Source organism: Peromyscus leucopus, chromosome 2, assembly GCF_004664715.2.
Source record: "Peromyscus leucopus breed LL Stock chromosome 2, UCI_PerLeu_2.1, whole genome shotgun sequence".
NCBI classification, from domain to species: Eukaryota; Metazoa; Chordata; class Mammalia; order Rodentia; family Cricetidae; genus Peromyscus; species Peromyscus leucopus.
This window is the reverse complement of record NC_051064.1, coordinates 129235892-129249394: the sequence shown is the minus strand read 5'-3', so window position 1 is coordinate 129249394 and position 13503 is coordinate 129235892. Positions and strand designations below refer to the sequence as shown.

The window sequence follows — 13503 nt, the reverse complement described above, 5'->3', positions numbered from 1 at the left end:
TGGATCCCCTAGGACTGGCGTTACATATGGTGCGAGCAGCCATGTGGGGTGGGTGCTGGAAACTGAACTGGGGTTCCGTGCAAAAGCAAGTCAGTGTTCTTCACCGCTGAGCCAGCTCTCTAAGCCCCGGTACTGTATTTGAATATCTGTACTTAATTTTCGTTAATTAATGTTAAGATGCTTCCAAAACACATTCTCCCTTCTATGTTTCTAGAGGGGTATTTTAATTAGTTACTGTGTTGCACTACCATTTTCTGCATTATTATTGATTGCGCGTGTGTGTTCAAGTGTGCGCGTGTCCATGCCATGCACAGGTGTAGAGGTCAGAGGACAGCTTTCTGGAGTCAGTTCTCTCTCTCCACCCTCTTGAGGAGGCGTCTTCTCTGTGGTCGCTATTGTCCCGTGCACTCCAGATCAGCTGGCCTCTGAGATGCCAGGCCAGTCTCCCCTTCCTTCTCCCATCTTGCTGTAGGAGTGCTGGGATCACAGAAGCATACTGAGTCTGGCTTTTCCACACGGACCCCAGGGGTCAGACTCAGGCTGCCAGGTTTGAGCAAGAAGTGCCTTTACTCATGGCACATCTCACTAACCCCTTATGTCTTACTCTTTTGGAAACTAGGAAGATATGTGGATGCCCTATTCTGTCCACGATAAAAGAAGTGTACAGATCTAGCCCAGCCATAAGGGGCGACTCTAGTGGAGGGAGGGACACAGTGGCTCTGATTGCTTATGATTTCTTAGTTCAAGGGCACTGGATTGGTTATTTTTCTTTTTTGTTGTGACTGAGTACCCTACAGGAGCAACTTCATGGGGGAAGGGTTTCTTTTGGCTTACAGTTCGAAGGGATATGGCTCATGGTGGGGGGGGAAAGCGTGGTGGCAGGAGCTGAGAGGGCTGGAGTGTGTAGTCAGAAAACAGAGGTGGGCTCCTCATCACCCCAAGACCGACCCCCACTGACTTCCTCCTCCCAGCAAGGCACCTCTTCTGTCTCGGAAGGCTCATAACCTTCTGAAATGGCACCAACAGCCATGGACCAAGTGTTTGAATATGTGAGCCAATGGGGTAACGTTTTGTATTCAGACCACAACAGGTACCCTCTTCCCTTGGTGCAGAGGTGGGGGTGGTGTGCCTTGCCCCTCTTTCTGTGCCCTGAGACTTATGGAAATCTTATCCTGTCCTGGTGTTTGGGGGCAGTGAGAAATCACTTGCTGTTTTTCTGAAAGTAAATTTCTGTTCTGAGACATCTCCTTGGCAATGGGGCCTTGTTTTACCCAGTCCAGGTCCTGACAGTGAACCCTGCCAAGCTGAGGGAGGTTTAACTGCAGGGATGAACCTACCCAGCTGGCCCCCAGTGGCCAGAAGGTAAATACCGGATGTTATGTCCCAGACAAAATGCCTTCACCAAAACTGGGAGAGTTGATTTCAAGTTGGGGAAGCTGGAACTAAAGTACAGTGCAGACGTGAAGCATGATGGGAAGCAGGAAGCTGGAGGCAACCTGGGTGCACTTGTCACATAAAATGCACATCCCTGGCTGTCCTGGAACTCACTCTGTAGACCAGGCTGGCCTCGAACTCACAGAGACCCACCTGCCTCTGCCTCCCGAGTGCTGGGATTAAAGGTGTGCACCACCACTGCCAGGCTTAAATGACAGTTTCTTAATTCCTGACAGGCTCCCAGTTCCTTTAGAGACCGTCCTACCAGGAAGACCCCTGCCACTGGCCTTTCTCTGCTATAGACATTCTGCATTCCCACCCATGTCCTGGAATCCTTGGATCCTGACCTCCATGGTCTCAGCCAAGCTCCATCTCCTCATCACCAAGAAACACCTGTCCCCAGCCATGAAAGAAGTCATAAAAGTGTAAGAAAACCAATGCAAAAATTTATATTTTATTTGAATTCAAAAAATTTAAAATTGCTTTCAAATTCCGGAAAGTACCATAATGCAGAACCCCAGGGGGAAGCCTCATATACAGAGACAGATAAATTAAATGCATATACTGCAGACAAGCCGAGACGGGGTGTAGATTACATATTTACAGCAAGTGATGCTTTCTGAAAACCATATTTATACATTTTATTACATTTACAAAAAAAGGCTTCCGCTACCATTTACCTACAATAATGAAAAAAAAAATGTACACCTTTTTTTTCTGTCTTTTTTGGTACTGTACAAACTTTGTATAATAAAAATATATCTCTGTACAAAAGATTTTTTTGTTTTTGTTTTACTTTTTTTTTTTTCCTCGTGGGATGGAGGTGGTAGGTAGAGGGGTATGGATGGTGGGTGAAGGACTTAATTTGCCTGGTCCCCTTCCAAGCCTCTGGGGTTGAAGAGAAAGTGCCCAAGGCCAAAGAGGATGACACACAGCAGGTGCTCGGGTGTCTCTAGGGACCTTCCAAGGACACACAGGGGAGGGAGAGGGGCTGGGCTGGGGGAGCGCACTGGGTCAGCTGTGAGGAAGTAGGGGGAAGGAGCCGAGAAACCCCTGTATTCCTTACCAGGGGCAGAAAAGAATGAGCATGAGCAAATTTGTCTGGACTGGTCCTCTCCCACCTGGTGCAGGGATGCTGAGTCCCAGAGTGTGTGGGCAGGAGTGGACCTACCCTCGAAGTCTTCAATGCCTCTGCTGGAAACGCACACCCCTTACTTCAGCCCATGGTCATTCAGCTCTTCTAACTGTTCCAACCCTGGAGGGGGCGTGAGAGCCGCGGGGCTCTGCCGCTCCACCCCCACACATTCTGTGTTATTTCAATATGCCCTATAAACATCTGAGGCCGGCATCCCGGTGAAAGCAGGGGTGTACTCTCATAGGGACCTTCCCGAGGACAGAGAAAGGGACTCTCAATGTCATCATGTTGATTTCTAAACTCATGAGCTTCCCAACCACACTCATAAGGAGTTCATTAATGACCTAAACACAGTGACATTGTCTAAATCAGTGGTTCTCAGTCTTCCTAGTGCTGCGACCCTTTAATACAGTTCTTCACTTGGTGGTGGCCCCCAACCATAAAATTATTTTCGTTGCTACTTCATAACTGTACTTTTGCTACTGTTATGAATCGTAATGTAAATATCTGATATGCAGGATGGTCTTCGGCGGCCCTTGTGACAGGGTCACTTGACCCCCACGTTGAGAACCGCTGGTCTAAATGAATCCAAGCCACCTGCAAGGAGCTGGAGAGAGGGTGACTTTCACTCAGTTTTGACTAAGGAGCTGCCAGGTCCTCTGCTATGGTTGTGGGCTGTTGGAAGCCGAAAGTCGAGCACCAGTTCAGGAGGCTGGGGTACTGGGTCCTTGACCTGGTGCTGCCCAGGCACAGACAGCGGAGCCTAGGTTAGACACGGGCATCCTCCTGTGGAGATTCCCCTGCCTTCCTGTCTTTGGTGCCCATTGTAGCCCTGGGGTTTTTGGCAGCAGGCGCAGTAGACTTCGTGGTCAGAGAGATTCGTGTTTGCCTCCGCTGTACCCAAATGCTGTGGCTCATGCCTCCATCTTCCCTGACCTCTGAATGGGAGTCACAAGTCCTGCTTTGGTGGTGTTTTAGGAACTAGAAATACCACGGAAAGAGTCAGGCACACAGAATAAATCATTAAGCAGCGGCGGCGGCCGCCACCTTGTGGGAGCCAGAGCTGCCTTGCTCTGGTCCAGAGTCTTCTCTCTTCTCTTAGTCAGCTGACAGCCGGATGTGACCCTGGGCTACTTGGTCAGATTCCTGTTCTATGCCCCAACCCTGATACTGCTTTACCCTTCTTTTCCATAGGTGCCCAGGACCCAAATGACGTTTTGATTCACAGGTTTTAGAACTCTTGATGCCGTGATGGCTGAAAAAAGTTGGATTACCAAACTAGGTCTGAAGATCCGCCTCCCCTCCCCCACACCTTTCTCCCAAGTTATCATTGTTGTCATTGTGCAAATGGAACCAGCCCTGCAGACGGGTGGCTTCTGCGTACTACCTACCATGAGATGTGTCCTACTTAGTCATTCTCGTGTCCCCACACATGGCAGAGGGACATGCTGGTTTGAGAGGTAATGGTGCCTCCCTCAGCATTTCTTCTGTGTTTGTGGGGGAACAGTGTCCAGGGCATCTTTCACACACACACACACACACACACACACACACACACACACACACACACACACACACTTCCCTTTTTTAAGCCTCTGTGTTCTCTTCCGTGGGACACAGTGAAGGAGAGGCTGTGTGTGCGCGCGCTCAGGCGCACACCCACAATTCACTCTGCTGTTTTAATCCATGAACTGCCTTCCTCCATCCGCAGCCTCTCTTCCTTTACTGCCCCGAGCCAGGGCATAGTGGGGTCCTCTCCAGGGTGGCGAGCACAGATGGCGGCAGGGCGAGCCAGGGCCTGAGTCCCAGCAGTGGCAGACGTAGGCGGAGGGACAGACGAAGATGGGCACTGGGCACTGGGCACTGTGCTCAGGGGAGCTCCTTCCTGCCCCCTGGGGAGCTGGGAACCAACAGACCACAGCAGGTTGGAGGAGGAGAGGAAGGGGTGGGGTGAGGTGGGAATAGAAGTGGGCGGGACAAAGAGGCAAAGCCAAGCAAGAAGAAAGGAAAGGCATCAGTTGGGTCCATCTTCTGCCTTCGGTTTTTAGTCTTCTCAAACTGGGGATGGGAACATGTAGGGAGTGTGCAATGGCAGAGCATTTATCCCCCCCCCCCCCCCGTGTGTGTGTGTGTGTGTGTGTGTGTGTGTGTGTGTATGTGCATGCACACGTGCTGTGCCTGCATGTTTACATTTGCATAGGCACACATTGTGAGGTGTTCATGCATGCATGTATGTGTGTGGAGGCCAGATGCTGACTTTGGTATCTTCACATGTCAGCTAGTCTGGCAGCCAGCTTGCCCCAGACATTCCGTCTCTGCCTCCTAAACAATGGGATCACAGGCAGTTGCCACATCCACCTGGCTTTCCTGTGAGCGCTGAGAATCTGAACCCCAGCCTTCAGCTTGTGTGGTGAGAGCTTTCATCTGAGCTATCTCCCCAGCCCCCAACCCCTTGTGGGTAAACTTTCCAGCTGGGGGTTAAATTCTGACCCACTCTTCTTAGGTGTGTGGTCTTGTTCAAGTTCATTAATGTTCGTGTGCTTAGCTTCAATTTTGCCATTGGCAATGAGTGTCCCAATGCAAGTGGCCAGCTCTTTGTGCCTGTGATGTGGGGGTGTCCATATATGCAGGAGCCGTGCATACACAGACCCCTGTGCCCCCTGCGGCCGGTCTGTCTCCCACCCTCCAGCCCCCAGTCTCACCGGCTGCTGGCGGCGGGGCTCTCGGTGGCGGTGGCAGTGGCAGCCAGGCCTGGGGGCTATACCGCAGTACACACTGTGCTGACTGTGAACTCCGCCTCGTTGTTCATGATGTCTGTGGGCTGGATGTTGCGGTCATACATGGGGTTCTCAAATGTGGCCCGAACATTTGTGTTCTCGTGACCAGCATAGCCGTTGAATGGAACTTTGGGTCTTCTCCTGGGAATAAGAGACAGTGACCTTGAACTAAAGGGCCAGACGCAGGGTCCAAAGCAAGAGAGGAGAGGGTTTCTTCCCCCTTTTTAGAAAGTTACATTCTTCTGGGTCAGGAGCTGCTGGCTGGGGTGGCGTGGGCTGGGTACTCAGCTGCCTTCCTCAGCTTCTGCCTTCAGGGTACTAGGGCTGGGTACACAGCTGCTCTCCCTGGCCTCTGCCTTCAGGGTACTAGGGCTGGGTCTGCCTTCAGGGTACTAGGGCTGGGTATGCAGCTGCTCTCCCTGGCCTCTGCCTTCAGGGTACTAGGGCTGGGTCTGCCTTCAGGGTACTAGGGCTGGGTCTGCCTTCAGGGTACTAGGGCTGGGTCCACAGCTGCGCTCCCCAGCTCTGCCTTCACAGTACCTGTGCTTGTAGAGATAGAGCACGAAGCCCGCGATGATGAGGGCAATGAAAGGCACCAGGATGGCAGCTGCCACTGAGCTGCTGTTGGAAGCAAAGTGGCGGCCGATGGACTCGGGATCTGACTCCAACAGCCTGAGGTCTGCAAAGTGCCAACGCATAACACTCAGGTCACAGACTCACCTGGAGGTGATGCTCCCTGCCGGCCACTCTATGCCGCCACAGCAGAGCATCAGGGACTGTCTGTCACATGCTCTAGTTCAGCTGGCAGACGCCCGTGCCCAGACCTCAGCTGCCTGCCTTACACTCTCAGCTCCCTGGAGGCCACTGGGAATTTGCCTGTACCAGTACGGATACCGGTACCAGTCACATTGTGTCCCAAGGACTGTGTGGTGGGGGGTGGGGTGGGGAAGGGGGGGAGGATGCAGGCAGGGTGGGGGTGGGGGACTGACTTCCCATCTTTCCCCAGGGTCCCCACGGAAAACAGCAAGCAGATGAACCTGAAACCCTATCTATGAACACGACCTTCAAAGGATGCAGCTCTTGGGAATTTTCTACACTTTCATCAAAGCCTGTTACCAGATGAAAACTTTCTTCAGATGAAGCCATCACACACACACACACACACACACACACACACACACACACACACACTCACTATGAGGCTGGATTGCCATGGCTGGAGTGAGGTGGGGGTATGAAGCTTCACTCCATTGACTCCTCCTGGAGGGCCACCTAACTGAGGGGCTAGGGATCAATGAGGAACAGGGAGTTGGCTGTGGAACGGTTTGCTGGGGTCTTCCCAGTGCTTGACTGAGGCTTCTGGGACCGTCTCAGAAGGTGTAAGAGCTGCTGCATGTTGGAGCCCTTGAAGGCAAAGCCGAGATGATGGTGTGGAGGTGTGGAGAGGGAGGCGTACCAGGAGTAGCCCAGAGGTGGCTTTCAAGGACACACGATGGCCTCCTGGCTCTTTCTTTACTGTCCCCAAGAAGGTAGGACCCTATCCCACATGATCCAGAGTCTCTGGGTCAGGTCAGGCCTCATTCCTATGTCTGGAATGAGGATGTTTCCTTGAACACTTTCAAGCACGCAACGTCCCAGTCTGAGACAGGACAAACAGGAGAAGGTGCCTTTGTGTTTGGGATTCTTGTCTGTGACATAAGGATAATCCCAGCCTCCTGGGAAAACGCTGAGGAAGAAATGACATTCTCGGGAAGGACAGCCTGATAGCTCATGTAGGGGTGTTCAGGGATTTCCTGGTCCTTTGGGTAGGGGTGACGCCTGTGGTATCCGGTGGCCAGTCTAGCAGCCCAGGGCTGAGTGTCAGGTCTAGGGTCTGTTTTTGGAGCGATACCACAGCTTTTCTGAGTCTAAGAAACCCTTTCTCAGGTGGAGAAATTCACCAGCTTCCTTCTCTCCCCAGAACACAGCTCCTCCCCTGCCCCCGAGCTCACACTCCCAGGACACATGGTAGTTACCAAGTCTTTGAAAGCCGAACTGCCCAAAGCCTTGGCCCTTGACGGAGCCTTGGTAGACGAAGGTGCCTCCTGAAGACTCTGAGGAGACCTGTGATATAGCAGAGATGGGGAGGGAGGGGGGAATGAAGGGAGAGGGGGAGAGAGGGAGAGAGAGCAGGAGGGAGGGGGGAGGGAGGGAGGGAGAGGAGAGAGAGAGGGAGGGGGACAGAGAGAGGGATGGAGGGGGGGGGGGAGGAGGGAGGGGAAGAGAGGTAGGGGGAGAGAGAGAGAGAGAGAGAGAGAGAGAGAGAGAGAGAGAGAGAGAGAGAGAGAGAGAGACATGCTAGAACAATCTGGAGCTTCTGCCAGAGCAGAGCAGAGCTGACATATTTGTCTCGGTTGGCAGTGCGGGGACATCTACTAGATGTGAGACAGAAAAAAAAAAAAGGGGTTTTTTCTTCTCTTTCTTTTTCTGGATTTTGAGGCAGGATCTCAAGTAGCCTAGGCAGGTCTCAAACTTCTGTATAGCCAAGGATGGCCATGAACTCTTGTTCTTCCTGCCTCTGTCTCCCAGGCCCTGGGGTGGGAGGCCTGAGCCACTGTCCTTGTCCTTTGGCTTCTACTGTTCCCACCACCCCGTGCTTCAGTCCTCGTTTGTAGAATGGCACACATGCCACACTCTGAGGCCTTCAGTGACACAGTGACGTCCTCAGCGCCATCTTTAGTAGGCCTTGGGCACATGTGAGTGTGGTGACATATTGTGTACCCTAATAAACTTGCCTGAGGATCAGAGGACAGAGCCAGCCACTAGATTAGACATAGAGGCCAGGCAGTGGTGGCACACACCTTTAATCCTATCACTTGGGAGGCAGAGATCAGTCTGGATCTCTGTAAGTTCAAGGCCACACTGGGCTACATGAGATTGATTTAGTATAGGAGAGAAACAGAGTCAGGCAGTGGTGGCACACACCCTTAATCCCAGCACTTGAGATCTCATGCCTTTGCTTGGGAAGCACACACGCCATTAATCCCAGGAAATAATATGGCGGGGCAGAGAAAGTTATATAAGGCGTGAGGAAACAAGAACTCACTCTCTTTAGGCTGAGGATTTCGTAGTGGTAAGAACTAGTGGCTGGCTGTTCTGCTTCTCTGATTTTTCAGCTTTCACCCTGATATTTGGCTCTGAGTTTTTTTTGTTGTTGTTTTTTTTTTTTTTTATTATTAAAAGACCATCTAAGATCCGAACAACATGTGAACTCTTACTCCTGTGAAGAAAACCCACTTGTGGATCGCCACAGAGCTGATAGAACTATGAGAGAAATGAGCCCCACAGAGTGAACACATTTTGGAGAGTTCCTGGCAGTTCCAGAAGATGTTGTTTTATGAGGTGGCTGGGACATAACCTGTCTGTAGCTGCCTGCACCTGACCCTCCTGGTGTCCTATCATGACCTGTCATCTCGGCAGCTGGAGTATGCTTTGAGGATGCTGCCGGGGTACTCCTCAAACCCATGTTCCAGGCCTAGGGTGCTCTTTGTCTGGTGGCCTCATCTGTTCCCTCAGACAGACCCTGGATGGCTGTAGAAGGGACCCCGGTTGTCAGCTGCTCCTGGTCCCTTGATCTTTATCTTCTCCTGCCCTGCACTCCTCACTCCAGGTCCCACCTTCGACCCTTCCCTTTTTACATCTGGTGATCCTTCTGGCATGGTGGAGACCCTTGTTCCTTCCCCCCCCAGCACTGTTGAATCCATTCTTCCTTCTCAGCATTTGAACTGCTGCTAAGACTGGTACTGAACACCAGGGACAAACGGGCACCCTAGGCACACCAGGGAACTAACTGCAGGTGCCGGCCCCTGGAGGAGTCACTTGGTTCTCCAGGTGGGTTTACAAAGCAGAATCTCTCAGGCACGATGCTCCACCAGCCAGGCCTCCTCAGCTCTACTACTCCAGCCTGTTAGATCTCGTGTTCTTTTCCCATTCTCTCTCTTCCCTCTAGGGATCAAGGACAGCCATGTGGGAGCTGGGACAGGTGCAGTCCATGCTCGACCCTCCTCCCACTGTGAACTCAGAAGGTACCCGCACAAGATCATCACTAGGGACTGGTTTTTTCCTTCATGAATGTTCTACAATGTGTGTATTCCCCACAAAGACATATAAAGAGATTCCCACCTCTCTCTTCTGTGTCCTGGCCTCTGCAGCTGCGCTAAACAGGCCCCAGTCCACATCTCAAATCTGAGCACACATTCTCAGGGAGTCACTGGGGATCACCTTCTTCCAGCCCATACCCACCGCACTACGGCCTTCGCTCTCATACCCTGACCCCTGATTCTTGCTTCCTGTTCTATGATGGAGCTCACATATCCCTCTCAGACATGGTAACCCTTGACTCTGAGTCTTCAAGCCTCTTTTATCCCCCCTTTGTCCATTCCATTAGCTGACCAGGACTCCCTGGCTGCTAGTCCTGCTCTCAAGACTCCCCAGGTTTCCATGTGACCCCAATAGTCCCCACACCCTGTCATTCCTTCCCTGCAGCAATCTGGGAATGGGGGTAGGGTACAAGGCCTGGTGGTGCTGCACTTACGTGGCCATCTAATGCCCAGTGGTCGTCTTTGAACTTGTTCACAAAGCTCTCCACAGGCCCCGTGACCTGGTAGACCTGAAGCAGGAGGCGAAAATCTTCCTTCTTATAATTTCCTGGAGAAAGAAAGTAGGTTATACTTGAACCTCTGAAAGATCTCAAAACCCACCTCTGTGGGTGCCAAGGCATATGTGAAATGTGTGTGTGGACGCTGGGGGACATGTCCCCTGCACACCTACCAATGCATAAGACCAGAATGTATTTGTATGTGGTTGAACATGGGTGTGTGCAAGAATGTGAAGATGAATTTTGATAAGTGAACTACTAGACAGGGGTTCTATTTTTGTATGTGTGATCAAAAGTATGATTTTTAGCCGGGCGGTGGTGGTGCATGCCTTTAATCCTAGCACTCAGGAGGCAGAGCCTGGTGGATCTCTGTGAGTTCGAGGCCAGCCTGCTCTACAGAGTGAGATCCAGGACAGGCACCAAAACTACACAGAGAAACCCTGTCTTGAAAAAACAAAACAAAACAAAAAACCTCAAAAAACCAAAACCAAAAACCAAAAACCAAAAACTTGGAGGCACAAATGTATTCTGATGGAGTATGTTCATTCCCAAACTGGTGTTTATTTTAAAGTTTCATTTGACATTATTAAAATGTGTGTGTGTGTGCGCGCGCACATCTGTGTGTGCACGTGTACACACGTGTGCAGGTACCTGTGAAGGCCAGAAAGAGCTGCCTTCATGTCAGTGCTGGGAACCAAAGGCAGGTCCTGTTCAAGAGCAGCAAGTGCTCTTAACCACCAAGAAGTCTCCCTCAGCCCCCAAATTGGTATATTTTATCCTGTAGATGTGATATAATGAAACCACTTACATTTTATCCCCGGGAAATGCTCTCTTTCTAGCCTTTTGTAACATAAATGTAATTCTAAAGTGAATGTTGCATATGATCTTATAAATTTTAAGCTTTCTCCATTTCAATTTGGTATGGCAAAATAATTAACGAACACAATAATTTTCAAGGATCCTGTTAGGAACTGCCCAGCCTTTCCCTGGAATGGCTGGTTGTGTGCTTTGTCAGTGCTGAGCTGGTCTATCATCAAGGGTTATACCTTGATGGAGTTGGTGGGAAATCACATTCTGTGTTTGCTTTTCTCATTCTGATTATGATTGAAAGTATTTTTTCGTTAGTTTATTGACTGTACTTGGCTGCCGGGACATCTCTGCTTCTCCCTTTGGCTCAGTCTTCAGGCTATCTCTCTTTTCTTTGAGTCGCTGTGGTTGTCATTAGTCCGTGGGCAGGAGGAATAGGTACCCACTCTTGCCTGACCACCAGGCCGGTCTGAGCTCCACCTGACCCTGCGAGGTAACGACACAGACTCATCCTGCCTGAGGTGTGCACTAGCCACCCCTGCACCTGCCCTGCTTTCACAGACACAGCTGCTTCCTTACCTGCCAAGTGCAGCTCCACCCCACTGTGGTCGATCATGGTGGCGTTGACCTTGCTGTTGGCTAGCTGGAAGCCAGTCACTCTAAGCATGGCTGGCTGTTTCTTCCCCTGGTACTCATAGGCTCCTTTCCATAAGGAATTCTTGGCAAAGACATCCCCTGGAACTGGAGGGATTGGGGAACAAGTGAGTTAGACTTTGAATGTTGCTGGGACAGCCAGGATCACCTGGTGACTGATCCTAGCTTATACATGGAGCTCTTCTTTCCTGAGTGTCTGAAGTAGGAGTGATAGTAGGGTGTCCTGGTGATCGTGTGATCCTCTTGTATCTTAGAGTGGACAGGTGGAGGAAACTGAAGCTGGCATACCAAAGAGACACCTGTATGTCCATGGTCATTGCATCTACTTGCAGAAGCCAAATTATGACAACTGCAGTATCCATGGGTGAATGGATAAAGAAAATAGACCAAACAATAAATGCCATTCATCTCCAGAAAAGGAAAATCTTTGTGTGTGTGTGTGTGTGTGTGTGTGTGTGTGTGTGTGTGTTTGTGATAAGATGGTTGAATTTGGAGGATATGATGCTATATGAAATAAGTCCAAGGTAGAAAGATTATTGAGAGCTATCATTTACAGACCAAGCTAAAATGTCAAACTTTAGAAGCAGAGAGTGGGGAGAGGTGGGATTGGGGGTGTCGATGCATGGTCAAAGGGAACAAAGTCTTAGCTGGGCAGGAGGGACTTTAGTGGTCTACTGCCCAGTGTCACGGCTATGGTTAATAATAATATACGGTATATCTTAAATGTGCTTAAAGAGTATATTTTAAATGTTCTAAGTGAGGTGATGTATGTTAATTAGCTTCATGCAATTATATTACAATATATACACACCACATAACTTCATATCGTGCCTTATAAACATGTACTTGTTAGTTAAGAGTGAAATATAAATGTATTTGTTTATAGGTGGATATTAGCTGTTAGGTCAATGATAACCAAGCTACCATCCATAGAACCACAGAGGTTAGGCATAGAGTAAGGGACTAGAATTAGGGGAACAGACAGAGCTCCCCAGGAAAAAAATAGAATAAATAGCTATGGATGGATGGGAGGCTGAAATATGAGGACCAAGTAGGTTGGGGAATAGGGGAATGAGAGAGGAAATGTGGGAGAGACAGCTAAAATTAAGGGTCATTTGAGGCGTAGTATGGGAATCTAATAATACAGCAGAGGTTTCCCAAAATACACACATATATGAAACTATAATGAAACTGCCCAATAATGGGGGAAACAGAGCCCCAACTGGCCATCTCTTGTGTCCAAATGAAGCTTCTAGTACTGGGAGCTGTTGGCCAAAGGTGTCCCATCGGAATCCTCAAATAATCCAGGCTGTTGCCAAGACTATAGGTTGCTCCCCACAAACCTATGGCAAGGTGTAATTGCTGAAGACAACACCCACAGAGCTCGCTGAGTGAGAACCCAAGACTAGATAACTCAAAGACCTAGGGTAAAACCAAACACTACTGTTCTAAAACAAATGTGGCCAATAACATAACTCCTGATGACATTCTGCTCTACTCATAGATCACTGCCTCATTCAGCCATCAACAGAGAAGCTTCCTCCTGTAGCAGATGGGGATAAATACAGAGACCCACAGCCAGACCTTAACCAGAGCGTGAGAGACATTGGAACACTCAACCTCAAACGGGAGGGCTCCACCACATCCCTCCCCTCATGGCTCAGAGAACCCCATGGAAGAGGAGGTGGTCACCAAAGCAGTGTCAGGTATGGATTCCACCTCCTGGAGCAGGCCTGAAGTCAAATCAGATGTTGGTTGGTTAGTCCCGTAAGTTTCGTGCCACCGTTGCCCTGGCGTGTTGTCTTGCAGGCAGGGCACCATTGTAGATCAAAGGGTTTGTGGCTGGGCTGGTGTTTACATTTCCCCTTTGGTAGTGTGCAGAATGCCTTCCTGTACAAAAGATGCTAGCACATATGGGTAAAGGTTTCATACTGGCACCAGCCCGACTCCTCTGTGCTCAACACTCCTCTAGGGACCTTGGCTTTCGCTTCTGCTGGAGCCTTCCCTGTAAGGCTCCCTTCTCCTGAGTCAGCCTGGCTTAGGAGTTGCCAGGGAACTGT

General features: G+C 50.2%; 1 protein-coding gene across 1 annotated transcript in view; it reads right to left on the bottom strand.

Annotated features, from left to right (window-relative positions):
• Nucleotides 1–3018: 3018 nt before the first annotated feature.
• The window catches only part of Csmd2 (CUB and Sushi multiple domains 2), a 568711-nt gene continuing 558226 nt past the window's right edge, over nt 3019–13503 (bottom strand). Inside the window, 6 exon segments of the mRNA XM_037203342.1 lie at nt 3019–4469; nt 5272–5487; nt 5887–6025; nt 7362–7449; nt 9920–10032; nt 11369–11530. Coding sequence (XP_037059237.1) covers nt 5328–5487; nt 5887–6025; nt 7362–7449; nt 9920–10032; nt 11369–11530 — 662 coding nt within the window. The 3' untranslated portion in view covers nt 3019–4469; nt 5272–5327.